Source organism: Artibeus jamaicensis, unplaced genomic scaffold (assembly GCF_021234435.1).
Source record: "Artibeus jamaicensis isolate MK-2021 breed Jamaican fruit bat unplaced genomic scaffold, CSHL_Jam_final contig_519, whole genome shotgun sequence".
NCBI classification, from domain to species: Eukaryota; Metazoa; Chordata; class Mammalia; order Chiroptera; family Phyllostomidae; genus Artibeus; species Artibeus jamaicensis.
Genome location: NW_026521871.1, coordinates 58,271,137 through 58,290,792, shown reverse-complemented (window position 1 = coordinate 58,290,792; position 19,656 = coordinate 58,271,137). Strand labels below are relative to the sequence as shown.

Genomic DNA, 19,656 nt, shown 5'->3' with positions numbered 1-19,656 from the left:
GGCTGAATTACAGCGAGCCAGTATCACATTTATTTTTGAAATCCACGGGGAAGTAGATTACCCAGTGCTTTATCTTCATTTTCCCTCATCATCACCGTTGGACACCTATTTATGTGTCTCATCAGAAGTGACACTCCTTCAAAGTCCCGGCCGTCCCCACCTCCCACCCCCCTCCCCTTCATTCAGCAGGGTCTCGTCTTTGTGGTCTGTTTGAACAAAATCGCAGGTTCACGCTGCACAGGCTCATTGGAGGTGGGAGAGGAGGCTGTTGGAAGGAGAGGTCTCGGTTCCATCAGAACCGAGAGGGCCTGACTTGTGAGACGGGGAGGAACCCAAAGCTGGTCCACCCGTTTACTGCTCTGCGCTGTTGGGCCCATGGTTCTGAGGAAGCGTGAGCTGAGCCCTTGGAGATGCTGCTGTTGATGTTCATGAGATGAGTTGGGAAAGACAGCAGAATCCTTGTTTGCTCTAAAGAATCAGATGATATCTTTTCTGAGGTTCATTAGCAATAGGTAGTCATTATTCCCTAAACAGCAAGTTAGAATCAAGGGCTTGGAAGCATATAGAAATACAAGGGTTCGGGCGGCACCGTGGTGCATGCGCTGTCCTGACCGAGCGCTAAACCCACAGGCAAGAGCCCAAGTCACGTCGGTCAAGGACACGTCACCGAGCCAGGGGCAGAGACGGGATACTGCCACCACCCAGAAGGGCCCTCCCCTGGGGTCCCTCCTGGTCCCTACTCACAGCACCTTCCTGCCCACTCTCTGGGCAGGAGATAATTCGTATGATTTGTAACTAAATATTTCTGTATAGAATTGCACGTGAACAGCACGGCTCGTGTTCCTTGGAGTCTGGCTTCTTGGCCAGCAGTGTTGGTTGGTGGGATTTGCCCACATGGTCGTGGGCGGTTTTAGTTCCTTCATCCACAGTATGTTCTGCGCAGAGATGCTACAACCCGTGAGTGGCGGCGCGGATGTGCGAGAGGGGCCCAGAGACTCGCACACTCCTCCATCTTTGCAACATGGTGCACACATGTCGCTGTTGTGGGTCTGTGGCGAGAGCTACATGCTATTTGGGAGTGCGTATCTACGACTTTAGAAGACGGTACTGGCGTTGTCCACAGCGACTTTATTAATTTCTTCGCCCCAGCCATGTTTTCCTGGGCCACACCGCTGTTGTCGGCCTTGTTAAAGTGTAGCACTAGGGAAGGCTCTGTGAGGGCACCTCACTTCTCTTTGCTCTACGCCTCCTGGTGTCTGATGAATGGGGCACCTCTGGGGGTGCGTCCAGGCTCCTTGCAAATCCCTCCCTGCTTCAGAAGAAACAACTGAAGTCACGTTTCCCAGCGGAAATGAGGTGCTGGCCTTTATTCCCACTCTCTAACACGGCCACTCTCCTATCCGTTCACACAGTCAAATGATGCAGTTAGTAAGCACCTACTATGTGCTGGACACAGGTGGAAGCTGGGGGCAAAGTAGGCTATTTGCTACCTGTGTGCATCTGCTCAAATGTAACTATAGGCACTTTCTAAAACAGACAAACAGAGGATTAATGCCATTGGAGTAAAGAACCAGGCAAAGTGCCTGAGCGGTAGGTTTTTGAGTGGCAGGTTTGTGATGCTGCCCAGAAACACGGGCCTCGGAGCCTGGGCTGGGCTCTGGACGTCCGGAAATGCCACTGAGGAGGAGCCCAGGTCCTCCAATGAGTCAATTGCAGGGTGACGGCCCCCCTTTATGAGAACCCTACGCTGGAGAGATCTGCTGTCATGCATATTAATGAGTTGTTCTGCATAAATCAATTCTATTTTTATGAATGGAGATTATATAACCCTCATTTAATTCTTCCAGAAATCCCACTCATAAGAGTCACTGGACTTCTTGTTATGAGGGTTTTCTCCCTTGAGCACCAAGGATTTATTTGAGTTATTCCATCCCTTTTAAGCAAAAGCAATCGAATGTAAACAACGGGGCCTGGGACCCGAACCTCTGCCCGCTGCCTCTCGGCTTCCCCAAGGCTCCCTGCTTCTGCCTGCCCGCCGTCCTCAGGGCTCGCTCAGACAGTAATGTCAGCAATCGCACGGGAAAGGGCACAGAACGCGGCCGGGGCGGCGTCAGGTTCACGACGTTCCCAAGGGCCCTGACGGTGGGTTAGGGCGAGCAGCCTGCCTCTCCACCTTGACCGGAAAGCCATAATCTTGTTTTTAATCGACTTTCTTTGGGTGATGTGTACGAAAACCCATGAAAGACTGTAATGGTGTCAATAGTGACCAGCCCTGGGAGTCTGCTCGGTCACTCAGACACTAAATGGTGGAATCGGGGTGAGGGGAGCAATGGGGAGGAGAGCGGAGGTGCTGCCCTTGAAATCCTGGACGGGACCGAGTAGCGTTTGCCGTTGATGCGATGCAGGTTTTGAGAGAGAGGGTGTGAGCACAGGTCGCCAAACAGAAAGGGGACGTGTATTACCTCCCTCGGAGAAGATGGCTTGGAGGGTTTGTTGGAGGAAGGGGTTCGGAGTCGGATTTCCAAGACGACGTGTCCTTGGATCTGAGGGCCCTGCTGCCTGCGGGCTGGCCGCACGGGCTTGCGGATGCTCTGCCACTCGGTGTCTGCGACGCCACGGGGGCAGGACGCCACTGAGAGTGACGTTTTCCAAAGGAAAGGCGGGCCCAGAAATAAACCCAAAATAATCCCAATGACTAGCCATCCAGGAACAGAGATAGCCGTGCTCGTGATTCTAAATGGCTACGTAGTATCTGATGATACGACTTTACGGTATTATTTTAAATAATTGGCCGTTAATGGGCTTTGTTAGACCTCACTGGACAGTGATATAATAAGTGCCTATTACATATCCCTTTACTCGTTTAACCAATTATGTCCCCAGAGCAGATAATAGGAAGTTGAGTGGCTGGGGAAATGGGTTTTAGATTTTTCAAGGTGAAGGCGTCTGACTCACAGCCCTTGAAATGCGGTCGTACCGAGTTACCCTCCCAGCAGCAGGCTGTGTGGTCTCCTCGGCCCCTCTCAGGATTTATTACACATCACTCGAGTTTCCCGTCAGCCTCTGAGGAGTGACTTGTTGTTTTAACGTGGATTTCCTGGATTAGTAATAAAATTGAACTTCTTCATATGCTGTTGGAAACTGGGAATTCTTCTGACAATTTTGTGAACAAGGTCTTTGCCTAGTTTCACACTGAGATGTTCAGATTTTTCTTATTTGTTTCCAGAAATTGTTTATTCTTATTAATATATTTCTATAATAAATTGTATAAAATATTCTCACTTTTATTTTAAATTTCATGTGGTATTTTTCTAATACAGAAATGTTACCATGTGAAACTGGGGGGGGGGGGTGTAGTTCAGTTTCTCTCTCATTTTCTTTACAGTTTTTGTTTGTGAACACAGACATAAACATTTTCTCAAGTCCAACACTATAAAACTGACCGTAGTCTTGTAACATCACTGATCGCACGTGGTCTTCGATTCACCTTGAATCTGTTTTTGTAACGAGCTTCAGGTAAAGACCCAGTTTCTCCATCTCCACCCTGGGAAGTTTTCTCACCTCCGTTTACTCAGGAGCCTGGACAGAGCCCGGTTTCCAGTTAAAACCCAAGTCCCCTTTCCCTGTGGAGGTGGCGCCGGGACAGGGGAGGGGTCAATGTCAGTCTCCCCAGCCAGGCCTGGCCTCACCCGCCCCCAGCCTGAGGCAGCCCCAGCTGGACCACAAGGTCTGGTTTTTCCTCCAGAGAAAGCCCCTTGTTGACCGAGGACACACTTTTCCAAATGGCAGCCCTGCCCCGAGCTTCCTCATTTTGGGTTCTTTTTGTCTCCGGGGAGTAGGTTCCATACGGGGGCCTTCGAGGAAGCTGCCCGTGAGTGCCTTCGGTCCCCTCGTTTTACCCTGGCAGGTGTGGCTTTGCGTCCGTCCCGTCTGCTGTCTGCCCTCCCCTCATCGGCCTTGTCACAGGTCCCTCCCCGCCAGCCGTACTGGAAAAGCAATATGTGGGATCATGAGCAGCAAAGCACCTTCTGCTCCCAGGGCTGTTGGATTCTGATTGATACAGTTTAATATCGTGAAAGGAATGGGGGGGGGAGAGACTGTTATCCCCACTCTTTTATTTGTGGCGTGGACAAAGTTCCTTTTAGCGCCTGGACTTCCAGTGTAGCTCATGGCCGAGATCCCTATGAATTGTTGGGGGCCACTGCCGGCGCCCAGGAGGTGCTGGGCTGGTGTGGACCATCCTTGGTGGGCAGAAGAAGAGAGCCGAGGTGCTGGAGAAGGTGCCAAAGTTTGGCAATGAAATAAGGTTTCTCCGAGCAGAAAGTAATGAAACCAGCAACTTTATTTCCCTCTCACCGGGGCAGTGCACAGGTAAATCTCCCGCGGTGGCCCGGCCGGGCGGAGCACGGTACGTGTGGGAGAGACCAGGACAATCCTCATAAACACCTTTAATGAAAGAGTGTTGGTGGCAGCAGCTCAGGTTTCTAAACAGAAGAAGTTTCCTTCGTCACCGGGGATTAGCGCTGTTAAAACCCCACGTTCCCAACACCTCCCCTTGCACCGCCCTTCTTGTGCCACCGGCCACCCAAGGGCTCACAGCTCCAGTTCACCATGACGCCAGGTCCTCCTGTCCCCATCCCTTGGCTGAAGGGGACTTCTGTTCCTCTCTCAGGTCCTGTTTGGCTGCACTAGGCCCCCATCTGGCCAGCTTGACAGAGGCGTCCGTCTGGAGGTGAGCGGGTGACACCAGAGCAGGCCAGCCAGTCTCGTCGGTCAAGGGCCACCGAGCAAGAGCTCGAATTTGCAGGCCAAGGCCTCTGCTGCCCTAGACTGAAAGTGACCGTCCACAAACTCGTGGGTGGGGCTTTCTTGTGCAGTCACTGTGGTGCCACCCCCTGGGCTTCCGCCCCTCAATGGCCTAATGACAGGAACTGTGACATCAGGAACTCGGGGACAGTCCACATCCGGCTGTAGTTCTCTTTTTATGTCACGAGTGTCATTGCTCCTACAGCCGTTAGACTGATGAGGCCTCCAAAAATCAAGTGTGGTCTCGCACGCACTTGGTGATGCGCTGATTCAGAATCTCCCGTCTGTGTCCTTGTCCTGTTAATGAAACGGTCTCTGAAGGCCAGCGCGCTGGGCTCCGGAAAAGGCCGCTCGGCCCTCCCCACGGCGCTGCTCTACTTCTGCGTTCTAAACCCGGCAGAAAAGGGTTGTCGGAGAATTCACAGCACCCCGGACACCGAGAAACAGCTCGCTTGCTTGTGGATTTTTATAACAATCCTTCTACACCGATACAAGGCAGAGGTGTTGACTTGGAACGGAAGCGGATTTGACACCAGAAACTCTAAAAATACCACCTCACTTCCCACTTGGGAATTAGCGTTCCAAGCCGGAGCCCGGGAGTGGTCGTGGCCTCAGTCACGGGGTTTGACAGCAGCGCGGGGCTTTGTCAGCTTGCGTCACGCCACATTACAGAGCTCGGCTGGGGACGCCCTGTCTCACAGACAGCGGCATCGAATCCACCGCATCTCGGGGGTGATGATGGGAGACGCACTGGGTCTGAGTGGGGGTCTGTCTGCGTGTTGCCTCATGGACGCCGGGAAAAGTGATTGCAACACCAAAAACTTCAGCTCCTTCCCAACCACCCAAGACGTAGGACACAGGGACGAGAACCAGCTGGCGTCTCCTCTCCAGCGAGAGAACTGAGGGAGAGACTGGAACCAGAAGAACCTTCCTCCAGCGTCCTGAGGTTCTTTGAGATGCTTTGAGTTGAAGTTACCTATTTACGTATCCGGGCATTCGGGGAAACTAATTCAGAACCAGAGAGTGCTTGGCGTCTCCGCCATTTCTCCCCCGCTAAGCAGGGTATGCACACAGCCCGCCGCCGCTCCGCACGGACCTGTGTCCTGAAGGAGCGGGCTCCTCCGTCCTGGTGTCTCCAGTTCAGCCCCGACGCTGTGCCTTCTTCAGAAAGACTCCAAAGGGGAAGTGGTGGTCCCCAGTGGGGGGCCGGAAGGAGGGGGACAAAAATCTTACAGCTGAAAATGACGTTTCGGGTCCTTAAAGCACCAGACACTGAAACTGCACTGGAGGCGCACAGACGGGAAATGGGCGCTGCCCCCGGGCCAGGGCCGCTGCTGGGCCGTGTGTCCGGGGCCAGGCTCTCGGTGGGAGCCTGGAGTCTCTGCGTCCTCACTCACAGGCTGCGGCAGCCAGGGTGCAGCCGTCAGTTCCCGAGAGTGGCAGTAGGAGCTGAGGGCAGGTGACTTCTTTGCAGAGGAAAGTGGGAACATTTTGGTTTCCCCGCTCCGGAAAGAGAGGGCAGATAGGGAGGATGTGGGCGAGAGGGGGGGTCTGGAGGCAGGAGTGACGGGGGAAGGGCTGGAGGTCTTTTGAGGCCTGCATTTCTAATGCAGATGTTCCCACGTTCAGGTGGAATCTCCCTGGATGGCAGGGTTGACAGGCAGGGGCACGGAGCGCGGTGACAAATGCACGTCATTAGTGTGCGGGGGTGCGCCTCCCATGTAGGTCGCGGGAGAGACAGGAAGCTGGGGGCGAATCAAGAAACAGACCTGGGTAGGAACGACCAGGCTCAGAGGAGCCAGGGTGTCCCACACGGAGCTGTTCCTGGACCTGAAAACACAGTGCCCCCCACCCCCGCCCAGGACTGTGCACCACTCCGGACAAGCAGCGAATTTCCGCATTTTGGTTCGTTTGTCCGCAGCGCTGAGCGACAGTGTGTGCGGATTGTACGTGGTGCCGGCGGGCACCTGGAAGGCAGAGAGCAGGGACTGGGGTGGGAGCTCCAGAATGCGACCCCCTCCTCTTCGGCCCCACCTCGCTGTGGGGAGGCTGTGGCCCTCGGACGGCCTCGGGTCCTTTAGGAACCTCCGCCTCCTCCTTTGCTGAATGGGTGTGACGGTGACACCACATTCCTTGGCCATCCTTGGCAGTCAAAGAGACACTTCCCTGAGTGTCTGGCATGGGTAGTCGTTCCTGGTATAGGAAGGAAGGAAGGAAGGAAGGAAGGAAGGAAGGAAGGAAGGAAGGAAGGAAGGAAGGAAGGAAGGAAGAAAGGAAGGAAGGAAGGAAGAAGAAGTTTGAAACGTTGAAATAAAATAATTCATACCCGGCGAGCAGAGAAAGGCCCAGTCAACCCTGTGGTGCAGGTTTCCAGCCACCAGCCCGCCCTGGGTCCCCCTGGAAGCACAGGCCCCGCCCTGCTGAGTGTTTTCCTTCTCTCAGCCTCGCCCCCGCCGCCCTGCTGGCTCAGACCTGGGCCCCAGCACTGCCCTCCGGCTCACGGGGGTGGGCAGGCCTGGGCCCCCTTCGGCGTCAGGCGGGCACTGCCCCAGCCTCTTCCGATTGTGGTCCTCGGGCTTTGGCAGCAGATGCTGGGTTTCCTCGCTCTGCTGATGCTCAGATTCATTCCTACGTGTGGCCCCTGCGAAAGTGTCTTCTCCCCACAGTTGGACATTGTCATCCGCAGCGTTGCTGGACTCAATGTTCAGTACCTCTCGGTGACCCTGTCCCACCCGTGCTCCTTGGCTGCTCTGGGAGCGAGCATATGGCCCCGGGACTCTTTAACGCGCGTTTTATGGGCCGTTGTGAGGCCCTTCCTGCTGCTCTTTGGAGCAGAGCCTGGCTGGTGACCACGCTGCTGCTGCTGCGTCTGCCAGACGCTTCCTCCAACACCGGCAATAAAACCGCCGGACTCCGTAAGCCCGGACCATCCAAATGGATTCATGAGAGCGGCCCCGGCAGTCGGGCTTTGGCAGCAGCTGGCGCAGCAGGCTTGCTCCTGAGCACAAGGACAGCACGGGCAGGTCACCTTTGTGCTTTATGGGAATTTTCCCAAACATTACAGGACGGGAGGCCATCTTGGGGCGTGATCTCCCACCGCTGGGCTGTGTTCTCCTGAGCGAGGGTGGGTAGGACAGGAATAGAAAGCGGTGCTTCTCGGTGGCTTCTCTACTTCTAGAACCAACTGTGGGGTCCTTTAAGGTTTAAGGAGCAAAGGCCGATTCACTGCTCTCGTGGCCCCCAACGCGGCGACCCTGGCCCCAGAATGATCTGAATCCTGTCGTGATTCCAGCAGGAGAAACTTGAAAACCAGGTTGGGCGCTTAAAATGGACCTCGTTCAAAGCAGATTCTCTGGAGACCGGGCCTCCTTGAAGTAAGGCGACGTTGAGCCTCGTCGATGTTCTGTGTGCTGCTGAACACCTCTGACATTGGAATTATTCATTAGAAACCTGTGAACGAGAACCATTTCGAATGACTGTTTTGACAGCTCACAGGACTCGTGTGACTTCTGGGAGAGGCTGGTCTGCTTTTCTGTCGGCTGACACAAACCTGGCTGCCGTCACCAAAGGCACGGAGAGATTTCCGTGGGCGGGGTGGTGAGCACAGTGCCTGGGCCTGTGGGTGGCGTCTTCAGAGGCACGGTGCCCCCGGGGAATGGTGAGCTGGCGGCTCTGCTGGAGCGCGGAGCTGGCAGGACGAGGTCCAGGGGCCCCACCCAGAGCTGGTTACTTTCTCAGAAGCACTCAGTGGCACGTTCCTCCTTCACGACAGTTTTCGGCTTTGTGACCATTAAAAAGGAATGTCGATTTAATGGGGCCCTTCAATAATAACGATAAAAAAGAAAACTTTAAAATGCTCCTGTTATCACTCCTGGAAACAGAAATGAGTTCAATGCACTGGTTCTTTATTTTAAACACAGTCTGTTTGCCCGATTCTCACTGAGGAGCAGTTTCAAGGGCGGCGCACCGGCAGCATCAAGGACTCCCCAGCCTGGGCAGCGGCTCCCATCGGTGGCTCCTTCAGCTGTTCTGTGGCCGAGGAGGAAACGAGCGTGTTTGATTAAAAATCCTGTGTGAGGAACATCCCAGGCAGGCCAGGCCCTAAGTCAAGAAAACAGGGACGGGAGTCGGTGGCGAGCAGTGGGGAGGGGAGGGCGGGCGGGCAAACTTGGCCAATGGGCTGCAGGGTTTGAGCGCAGAAGGTCGAGTGCATGTCAGAGTCCGAGATGCCTGGGTCGAAACTGGGGCGTCAGGTTCACTGGGCTCCCCCCTCGTAACGAGGAGAAAGAGAGAGAAAGCACAGAGAGAGTACTAACTTGGGAAAGAAAATTCAAAGGGGCTGACAGAGTGGATCCTTCCCACGGAATCATGAACTGGGAAGGCGTGTTATTGGAATGGAAGTGTGCTAGCCAACGTGCACTTGCGGGTTTGCGTGTGTGAAGTCGGCATCGGCGAGAGAGAAGGCGATGCTGTGCCCGGTCACCTGCTTTGTCACAGTGCGGGTCCTGACCACGCATGCAGTCCTTCCTCTGTCACGTGCTGATTCTGGAGACACCGGATCATTCAGTCCCCGCAACTGCTCTGCTAAGCAGGTGTGCGTGTCTCCCACCCCCTCAACGGATTCACCGACTCTCCCCTCGGTTCTGTTGAGAAATTTGACACCCCCGCCAAACACGCTGTCATCCGACCAGCAGCTGGCCCTGCACCTGCACAGCCATCTTCTGTCCCCATTTCTCCTTCCTTCCAGAGGCAGCCCTGCCACGGGGGCGCCGGCCCCGCTTCTGGGTCTGCAGGGACTTCACCCTCCTCTGTGCCTGGAATCGCCGTCTCTTTTGCCGAGTGGTCGCCGGTGTCCCGGTCAGCCCCAACCCCTTGCTCTCTCCGAATCTCACCTCCATTCACAGCCACACCCCTACCTGGGTCCCCTGCAACTCTCTTCTCAGATCCCTTCCTCGAGTCCTTGGAAACCCATGGCAAGGTCGCGTGGGACCTTCAAGTAGCCTGAGGCAACGCTTTTCTGCCCACATCTTACTCCATTTCTTAGAGGCAGCTTTCTACAGCCTTCCTTTCTTTCTCTCCCTCCCTCCGTCCCTCCTTTCCTTCCTTCCTGTCCCCATAGTCCTCCCCTCTCTATTTGTAAATGCTGGACTTCGTCAGTGTTTGACCCCGATCACTTCCACTGAATTGCTTGTGCCAGAAGTGTACGAGCCACCCCACGGGGCCACATCCATTCCCATGGCTTCCGGTGCTACCTACGCGCTAATAAACGCTGTCCTTTTCAGTCTGGGCCCGGCCTGTCCTCTGAGTCCAGGGCTCATGGACGCCACGGCCCAGGTGGCCGGGCACCCAGATGGCTCGCAGACGGCACACACCGAGGAGATCCAGAACAGGACTCCTCTGAACCACACCAGTGGTGTCTTCGTAGTACATCGCAGTAAAGTGATTACAAACAAGCAAACCTAAAAAAGCACAGAAGCGACCATCTTTAGAGTCTTCTAAAAAAGAGAGGTGTGAGTAAAGAATGAACAATTTTCACTTTCACGGCCCCCACTCATCCCACGGACACTGTCAAGGTGAAAAATCCTCATCCGATAACTCTCTCTACACAAATTTAAAAATGTGCTCATATTTAGGTTTTACTTAAGTTTTTTCCAGAATGAGGCAGCATCAGAGCACTATTTAGCTTTTTTGTTTTTAACAGTATAACTCACTCTCCAAGAAGTCCCAAGGCAGCCCTTTGACTTAATACAATCCGTCCTCCCTAATGTCACTGGCAGCACCCCACGCCAGGGACACTCAGGATGTCCTGACTGCTGGTCCCTAATCCAGGGACGGGAGCCGGGGCTCGGCCCCGGCCACCACCGCGGGCCCCAAGCTGAGGGGCGCTTGACCGTCAGCGAGATCTCTTGGGATCTCTGCTGTCTTGGTGCTCACAGGGTGGGTGGCGACTTCCTTCCACACCTGACTGGCCGGCATTGCTCACGCTGGCCACAGGTAGCTGCAGAGATGTCCGGGAAATGGACCCTCTGGTCGGAAAGGCACATCTGGCCCAGGAATCTGTTTCCATGGGGGACGGAGGAAGCGGCCTGGGGGGCAAGGAGCACCCTCGCCTCACACGTACCCGTGTGTGAATTGCACGTGTGTGTGTGTGTTAGCTGCTCTTCCTCTTTCCCTGTTAGGGTGTAAACACAAGGAGGGCAGGTGTGTGCCTGCTTTACCCTAATACGTGGTCAACCCGTAATACCCTCCCCACGGGTTCGCTACAAATGTGTTCAATGACCGAATGAAAGAAAAAAGGGGTTTTCTAGGTGGAGAATTTAAAGTTCAGAGAAGTCCAGCACTTTGGCCGTTCCTGGAGGACACTTTCCCAGGAAGGTGGACAGAGGGACACCTCAGACAGATGGGTGGACAGGATCGCTGGCCAGCTCTCTTCCGACACCAAACTCCTGTGGGCCTTTGATGTCCTAGGAGGTGACCTCGCTCCACGGAGCCCACAGAGCTGTTCTGGGGAGGAGTCGACCGAGACAGCCCGGGAGGCACACTTTCCTTCTCACGGGTTCAGACACAGAACTCCCTCCTTCCCTCCCTCCCACAGCCCCACCCACACTGGGCGATGCCCACGCCCACCGGGCAGGCTCAGACAACCGCCAGCGAGCCCTGGGCCTCTTCCAAATCACTCCTTCCTGGGTGGGGGGTGTATGCACCGGGGGTTTGAAAGGTGTCCTGTTGGCTGCGGGCTGCGGGGAGAACGAAAGTGCTCAGGCGGTGAGTGAAGCTAATGACGCTTTCCTTACCATCCACCGCACCTTCTGGTCAGTCGGGTGTGGGTGCTGGTTACTGTTAATAAAAATAGTGTAAGATTTCTCTTTAAAATGTTTTTTTTAATTTTTCGCAAAATAACTGATCCTGGACCTGCTCTTCTTTGTTTTCCAAGATATCGAAGACTTCGAGACCAGAGCTAGGAGCGCAGTGTCTGTCCGCGAGGGCCAAGGTGTGGTGCTGCTCTGTGGCCCTCCGCCGCACTCCGGAGGTACGGCGGGCGGGCGGGGTCGCACGGTGACGCGGTCCCGTCCGGCCTTTGAAGGGACCAATGGCAGCCCTTCATCAAATCGAAGGGACCTTGAGATCCTTTCAAGTTCATCCTGCAGCACCCGAACAGTTCTAACCCAAATCTTTTCTTTTAAAAAGTGATTTAAGCAGCCCTGGCTGCTGTGGCTCAGTGGATTGAGTGTGGCCTGCAAACCAAACAACCGCGGTTCGCTTCCCGGTGAGGGCACAGGCCTGGGTTGTGGGCCAGGTTCCCAGTGGGGTCCGTGTGAGAGACAACCACGCACTCACACACTGATGTTTCTCTTCCCCTCTCCCTCCTTCCCTCTCTCCCTAAAAATAAATAAATAACATATTTTTAAAATATATAAAAAACGACTTAAGCAGCCACTCAACACGCCTGTCCTTGAGAAGAGGCAGTAGGACCTGCAGCGTGAGCGCGGGGCGTCCATCTGTGATCTGGTGCCTGCCACCCCACAGCCCGGGGACGACTCATTCAGCCTCTTCAGACTCGGTTTCCTCCCCGGTGGGAGAGACACGCCCACTACACCCACGTGGCAGGGACATCCAAAACGGTACCCGAAGTGCCGGACGCAGACCCATCAGCGTAGCGGGCGGTACTTCGTTCAGGAACCGGCAGCTGAGGTTGTCCGGTTTCCCCGACCGGGCTCCGCGGAGCGGCCGGTTCCGCCCCTCCTTTCAGCCACGCCACCCTGACCGTGGGGAGCAGAGAGTCACCCCATCGGTGGGAAGCAAAGGCCAGATGGCACCAAATCAGAACCGCTTCCAGCAATGGAAAAATCGAGCCGCAAAGGCCAGTCTCTACTTTGGAAGTATTTCCAGTGACCTAAAGCACCTACTGATTCTTTGTCCCTTGGAGTTGTAGTTTGTCGAATCCCTCAAGATTTGGTAAATTTGGTAGCGTGTCGTGCAGCAGTGAGCCTGGAGGACGCAGTGCAAGGACATGGCAGAGTCATCTCCTCGGGGACAACCCCACGTCACGCCCACCGCGTGCCTCTCAGTGCTACGCTAACAGCCAGGATGCACGCGGCGCGGATCTGAGTACTTTCTGGGCATCAGCTTTTTCAAGTCCTCACGACTGCACGAGGGAGGGATGATGGGGACTCTGGTTGTGCAGGGAGAATGCTAAGTGGGGGGGGGGGGACTCAGGACCTGTGCGAGGGAGGGGGAGGGGCTGTGCCCCCACCCGCCAGGCCCTCCGGTTCCCAGACCGCAGCAGGTCCTGGCCCTCACGGCCTCTGTGGAAGCCGATTTTTTTTTCCCCGTAATATTAAACCAAATCATATTTAAGACTCCTTAAAAACTTGAAAAGATTTTTCCATCCTTTACATTTTTACCCAAGCATTGTGAAAGATAGATACGAAAAGGAAAGGAAATTAGTTAGAACCTAACCATGTTTTAATTCAATATTATTACAGAGCAGTATGGCATTCTGCCCGCCCAAGATATCACAGGACACCTGCGATGTTTTTAGCACCATCTGGGGCAAAATAATATTATTCCAGAGCACAGCAAAAAACCGACAGCTCTCATTTTTCCACCATATGAGACTTACTTCCAGTGTCATAACCTAAGGTGACAGGATGTTCTCTAAATAGAGAGACAGGAAATGTAAACATTTGCAAATGACTGTCATACTTTAAAAAGGTAGCCAGGTAGGACACACTTTCCCAACCCACCTCGTCACCAACCAGCGTTAAAGAGTATGGTGACCTTTCAAAGCCAGCAAGTCCCTTATCACAGTGGGGCCCTCGGGTCGGGAGATCGAGTCCCAGGTACGCACAAACGGCCTCAAATGAAGACTTTATAACTGAAGCGCTAGTGCCTGCTCCGTGCAAGTTATGACGAGCTGGCCCGATGCCAAATTCTCCTGCTTGGTACGCGAAGTCCTGGCCAGGTTCCAAATGTACCTGTGAGCATTGACTCCACCCAGACATGACAGGAAGTTCCACACCCAGGACACGTGGGGGCTCTCTGGTCTCTGAAAGGCTGGGATTTGGGGGTGCGTCCTTCCGTTCTCTATGGCTCTCCCGGATCAAAATGGGGGGGGCACTGACAGATGCCCTTTGACACAGACAGATGCCCTTTGACACAGGTGCCCTTCTATACAGACAGACATCAATGAGGTAGAGAGAGAAAGTATTAGTAATAACACCTACCACGTTACCATGAACCAGCAATATGGAGGCAGGCATTCCATTTACTCCCTCATTCCCACTAGTCCAATAATTAAGGATAATCATTTTTAAATGAGGAAGCCGAGATTGAGACAAACTGAGTGAGTGGTTTTTCAGTGAGCAAATGAAGGCGAGATTCCAAGGCAGGGCTTCTGGACACCAAGAAACACCCGTGGGTGGAGGACTCACTGCCTGTCCCCCGTGAACCTCCGGGGTCCTCTCTCACGCCTCTGATTGGCCAAGAGCTGGAGAGTGTCTTATGCGGCTCCTTTAAAATAGCTCCTTGTTCCTTTCCCTGTCCTGCCTTCCTGTGAGGGCGAGTTGTGCCCAGAAGGACTTTGAGAAAGACGACAAACGTGTTGGCTGGGTGGTCTTCAAATGGGACACCTGGGTTAAGGTGGGCCGACCCCAGAGACACAGAGATCTCTTCCATCTCTGTGATTTGTCTTCCGTGGTAGGTTTAGGATGGATGGATGGATAGCTAGGGAGGGAGGTAGACAGATAGATGGAGCTTCCCATTGCTACTGACAAACTACCAAAGACTCCAAGCAGCGCCTGGCTGTCAGAATGTGGTCCTGTGGTCTGCAGCCCGTGGTCCAGTGTGCCCACCTCTGCGCTCAGGGTTTCAGGAGAACAAACCAGGTGGTGACAGCAGGACACTCTTTTCCTGAAAGTCTGAGGGAGAGGCCTCTGCTGAGCTCACCGACTGTTGGCTGAATTCTGTCCCTTGCACTTGCAGGACAACGGTCCCCACCATTGTGCTGGCCAGAGGTCAAGGGCCATTGGCACCATCTTTCAAATGCTGCCCACATTTCTGCCACATGTCCCTGTTCATCCTCAGAGACAGCAACAGAGTCACCTCCCTGTCCCCTCCCTCTGGTGACAGGTCTCCTGCAAGGATGGGGTCACTCATGGGATCAGGTCACTTCCCTCAAGTCAACTGTGCCGCTGAATGGAACCCCACTGAACCCCCGGTCGCGGACATGGTATCCGCCCCCACTCACAAGTCAGTGGGGGCAGGGGTCAAGGGGGCGCGTTTTGGAAGTCCGTCAACCCCAGCCTTCCACAGCTGTGCTTCCTCCCCCAGCTCCCACAGTCTCCGTGTGCACCCCCAGGGGTCAGCAAGGCGGGCAGGAGCAACAGTGACATGGGAGTAAGTTTACATGGCGGTTTGCAAAGCAGAGGTTCACCGCGAACAGCAGTGCAACTTCGAGTAAATAAAGGCGCCGCGGGCTCCGTGCTGGTGGGGACCAGGGAGGCTGAGGTGTCTGCACCGTGTCCGGCCATCTGGCCTGTCCGCTGCCGTGCGCCTCCCGAGCAGTTCAGTGACAGGGAGAGACCCCGTTACACGGAGATGGTGGGAACATCGGACTCTTTGTGCTTCTCCTCCAGTGCGTTCACAAAGGGACCTGCAGAAACGTCTTCATGAGACAGCGCCCAAACACAGTTCAGTGTTTCATTAAAACATGGAACAACAAAATAGGGGAATAAGAGAAATGATCAGCCAGGCTGAGTCCCCTCGGTCTCCCTGCAGAGAGGGCTCCAGAACCGACTCAAAGAACCGGAGTGTGAAGACAGAGTCCCCTGAGAGCCATCGGTCACCACCCAGCGGCCTGGGGGCGTCTGCGTAAGTTGGATGGAGAGGCGCTGTGTGGCCTGGACTTCTCACCTTCGCAGAGACTGGTCTTCCTGCAGAAGGCCCCTGTGGTCCTGCAGGGGGCCCCTGTGGTCCTGCAGGGGGGCCGACGGCCAGTGCAGGGCGTTGCCTTCTAGGGGGCGGGGCACAGACAAAGGTGGTTCCCGGGGGACAGGCACCGTTGGTGAAAAGCAAAGGAGCCTCCGGGTGACAGTGCCAGACCGACACCCGGCAGGTCCTGCTCACCGCCCTCCGAGAGGACACTTGGAGATGAAATCGGAGCCATTCCATCTGCTGGAGGAAAGGCATGAGGCCACTTCCTGGGGCCAGGTTCCTTCCCTGAGACCGACTCCGTGAATGTGACTGAGCCGTGGCCAAGAGGGCCCGACTCAGTCTCCGCTCCAGCTCCCTGAAGGCCACAGCGGCGGCCGATTTCAGAGAAATGCGAGTTCTCCTGGGCGGTCTGTGGGAGGCCTGGAGGGCGACCGTGCACTCGGGGTCACAGCCCTCTGTCCCCGTCGGACGTCACTGTCCTTTGTCCAGACTCTCCCTCGCCTCCCAGGCCCCTCTGACAGTCCCTTCTGCTGTCGACCGGACCTGCTGCCCTTCATCTGGGGACCCGGCCCAGGGACCTGCAGGTCCCCCTGTGAGCCTCCGGTGTTCGGCACCGAGTCGGCTCAGCGAAGACCTCTTCTTCCCTCCACTTTGTCTCTGGAGGGTTCTACGGCCATCCCCCCACCCCCACAGGTTCACGGGACAGGAAGAGGCCCTGTGACCCTGCTTTTCCTGGGGGCTGGGAGGCACCGAGTCCGCAGGGCCTCGCACTGTCCGGTGGTGGAGAGTCTTGGTGCCGGGCTGTCCCCCGGCTGCCGAGTGGCCTCCGGCAGGACCCAGTGCAGAATCGCCCCTAAACCTCTCCGTGAACACAGAGCCCTGGAAGCCGCGGTCGCTGGACGAGTTTTTATTTTATCTGAAAATGAAGGAGCGAGGACATTCTACCCCTCGTCTAAGACCGTGAAGATGGCCGTCGCTGTGGGGACGTCACCTCGTTCCACCCCGTCATTACCCGGACAGAAGGCTCTCCGTCCCGGGCGCCTAAAAACTGCAGCGTCAACGCGTGACTCAGAGCACGCGTTCTAACCCCTCCCGAGACGCCGCAGTCAGGTGGGCAGCAGGCCCGGAGGTGCCCCGGGAGCCGGGCGCGCCCGGGAACGGCTCCAAACGGATAAAGAGGCGGTTTACACGGAGAGAAAGTGCTACATTTCCGTGTCCCCGTCCTCCCAATGAGTTTGTTTTTTTCCTTGGCTGTTTCTGGAAAAGGGGCCAGTAGTGCCGTCACAGTGACGCCGTGACCCTGGGCGCCCGAGTGTGTGGAAGGCGGACAGACCCAGGCGTCACCGCAGGTGTGGCCGTAGCCGGCTGGCGGAAGAGTCCCTCCGGAGCTCGCCGCAGGCTCCCTGGGCAAACGCCCTCTGTGCCCTGACGGAGCGACGCTCACGTCACTGAGCTGCAGGCACAGAGTGGAATGAACGTCAGAATCTCACAAGGAACACATACAGGTCTCTTGACAACGTAAGGACGGCAGAAGGAAAGATAAGCCGGGAGACGAGGGGCTGGTGCTGCTGTTGTCTACTGTCTACCGAGAGGTCAAAGAGGGCGTCACTGAGACTGAAAAGGGAACCAGCAGACTGAGACAGGAGGCTGCGAGGAAAGGCAGCAGAGACATCAGGGCAAAGGCCCTGGGGCGGGACCGGGTCTGGAACCTGGGAAGAATGGCAGAGAGGCGATCGTGGGTGAAGGAAATAGCAGAGGGGAGGACGGTGGGGCTGCAGCCGCTACTGCCGAGGCACATTGGAGCCCCTGGCTTTCGCAGGACGCAGAGTGGAAGGGGCGGGACCGAGCAGGGCTGAGATGTGCTTTCTCTGACCATTGGCTGTGAAATGCGTTCTGAGAACAGGCCATTCAGCAGCAAGACTATAAACCGGCTGTTAAAAGTCAATGGGCAGGTGATTCAGGTGAGAGCGGGAACACTGGCTTGAACGGGCGGTACCTGGGGGGAGGCATCTTCAGCGTGTGTTTTAGCAGGTGGGGCTGACCCCACCTCCTGAGAGGTGGAGGCGCGCGGTGAGAGAGAGTGGGGGGCCACGCCGAGGTTACAGGATGAGAAGCTGGAAGAGGGGGTGCCACTCGCCGTGATGATCCCGGGCCAGGGGCAGCGGGTTTGGAGGAAATCGGAACTCTGTTTTGAGACGTGTTCGTCCTCGGGTGTCTGTCAGCTATGAGTGATGCTTCTGGGCAGGCAGCTGGGTTTCCGGGTCCAGGGAGGAGGGTCGGGCTTGGGGAACTGAGCTGGGACGTTGGCGCCTGGGGGTGGGCAGCCTGCTGCCGAGTCTCTACGTGTCTGGAGTTCAAGGTGACCCTGTCTGAGCAGCACAGCGTCTACTCCGCACCTGGGCTGGTCTGACGCGGTCTGAGTGACGGCCGCGCCATGCAGACCAGCAGAGCGGCCGGGCTGCTGCGTCTCCCGGGGAGCGGGTGCCCCTGCCAGGGAGGGAGACTCACTTCCCGAAAACCAGCGCACGGCGTGGGAACCGCCCCGCCTCGCGGACCGATGAAGTCTGGGAGCTGGTCCTCCAGCCCCCAGCTGGGCCCTCCCCACTGCCGGCCCCACCTCCTCCCCCAGGGAGAGTGTGTTCTCTCTACACGGTGCTCCAGTGTGACGGCCTGCACCCCCCCCACACGTCGGGGACGCACCCCGGTGGGGGCCCTGCCCTGAACTCGTGGCCTTGCCGCAGAGGGAAGCACGTCCAAGGAGGTTGCCACACACTTTCTGGCAGACCACCACCTGCGGCTGGAAACGGTGTGGGAGCCCATCTGGTACCTTTGAGGGACTGGTCTCCCCGAGGGGTGCCTGCCCTTCACCACCCGCTCTCACCCCAGGACGCGGAGGTTCCAGAGCCATCGCCCCAAATCGGGCTGCGTTTTCTCTCCTCGCAGTGGGACCCGCCAGCGGACAGCCCAGCCTCGGACCCTGGCAGGGAGAGGACCCGGCCTGGGAGGCTGTGACTCAGGAGGGATCTATGAAACCCAGGTGGTCCGGCAGCAATTGTGGGACAAATAGGGACTCAAATCGGGGCGGTCATAAAGGTGCCGGCAGTTCTCCGGCTTAGCACCGCTATTAACAACTTGGGCCAGGAAAGGAATCATTTTCCTTGGATTAAGTCTTTGCCGGCTGAGCTGGCGTAACCGTGATGTACGGCCGAAAGCCCGTCACCTCTAACCCTGGATCACCGTGCACGGTTTGCGGTAAAGCGCACTCGTTCTGGAATGTTCCAAAGGGGGGTTTCCACGGAACCGGAGCACCATGCATCAGGGTCTCCCCTCGTTTATTTCCTGCTTCCAGAGCCGCCAGTTTCGATCTCCGTTCCTCAGAGCCAGGCTCGGGTTGAGCGAGTCACCCGCGGTCCCCTTCACTCGAGCTGCTTCCCCGCCAATAGAAACCGCGGCCCGTGTAATGGGTCTAATTGCACGTATCTTCCGTGTTTGTATTTTACATGTCGCAGTACAAGACACGGGGCTGTGCGAGATGTCAAAACATAACCGTACTCGGGGGAAATAGGATTCGCTGCACGCTCGAGAGAGCAGCAGACAGAGGCTCCAGCGGCCTCCCGCGGAGCTGCCGTTCGCATGATGATAAGATTGCGGAGGCTGCTGTCAGGCAAAGCGGCAGGCGCTTCAGGGAGGACCGATTGCCACTGGGCCCTAATGACACTGCTGAATCGTCACCGGCACGGGCACCACAGCCATTAATAACAGGGAGATGGCATGCGTGGTGGCAGAAATATTTAAAAATGCAATGGTTTCGAGTAAAGTGTCTCATGAATTATACATTTAATTAAGGAAAGCCAAATGCGAAGGATTTTAAACTTCCAATTTGCAGGGGGGTTTTTTCCTTCCCCCATTAAAAAT

At 56.0% G+C, this 19,656-nt stretch overlaps 1 protein-coding gene across 1 annotated transcript in view; it reads left to right on the top strand.

Moving 5' to 3' along the window:
* LOC119036656 (contactin-6) overlaps positions 1-19,656 on the top strand; it is a 120,169-nt gene that overhangs the window by 25,799 nt on the left and 74,714 nt on the right. Inside the window, exon 8 of the mRNA XM_053669291.1 lies at positions 11,741-11,836. Within this exon, the coding sequence (XP_053525266.1) occupies positions 11,741-11,836 (96 nt within the window). The remainder of the gene's footprint in view (positions 1-11,740; positions 11,837-19,656) is intronic.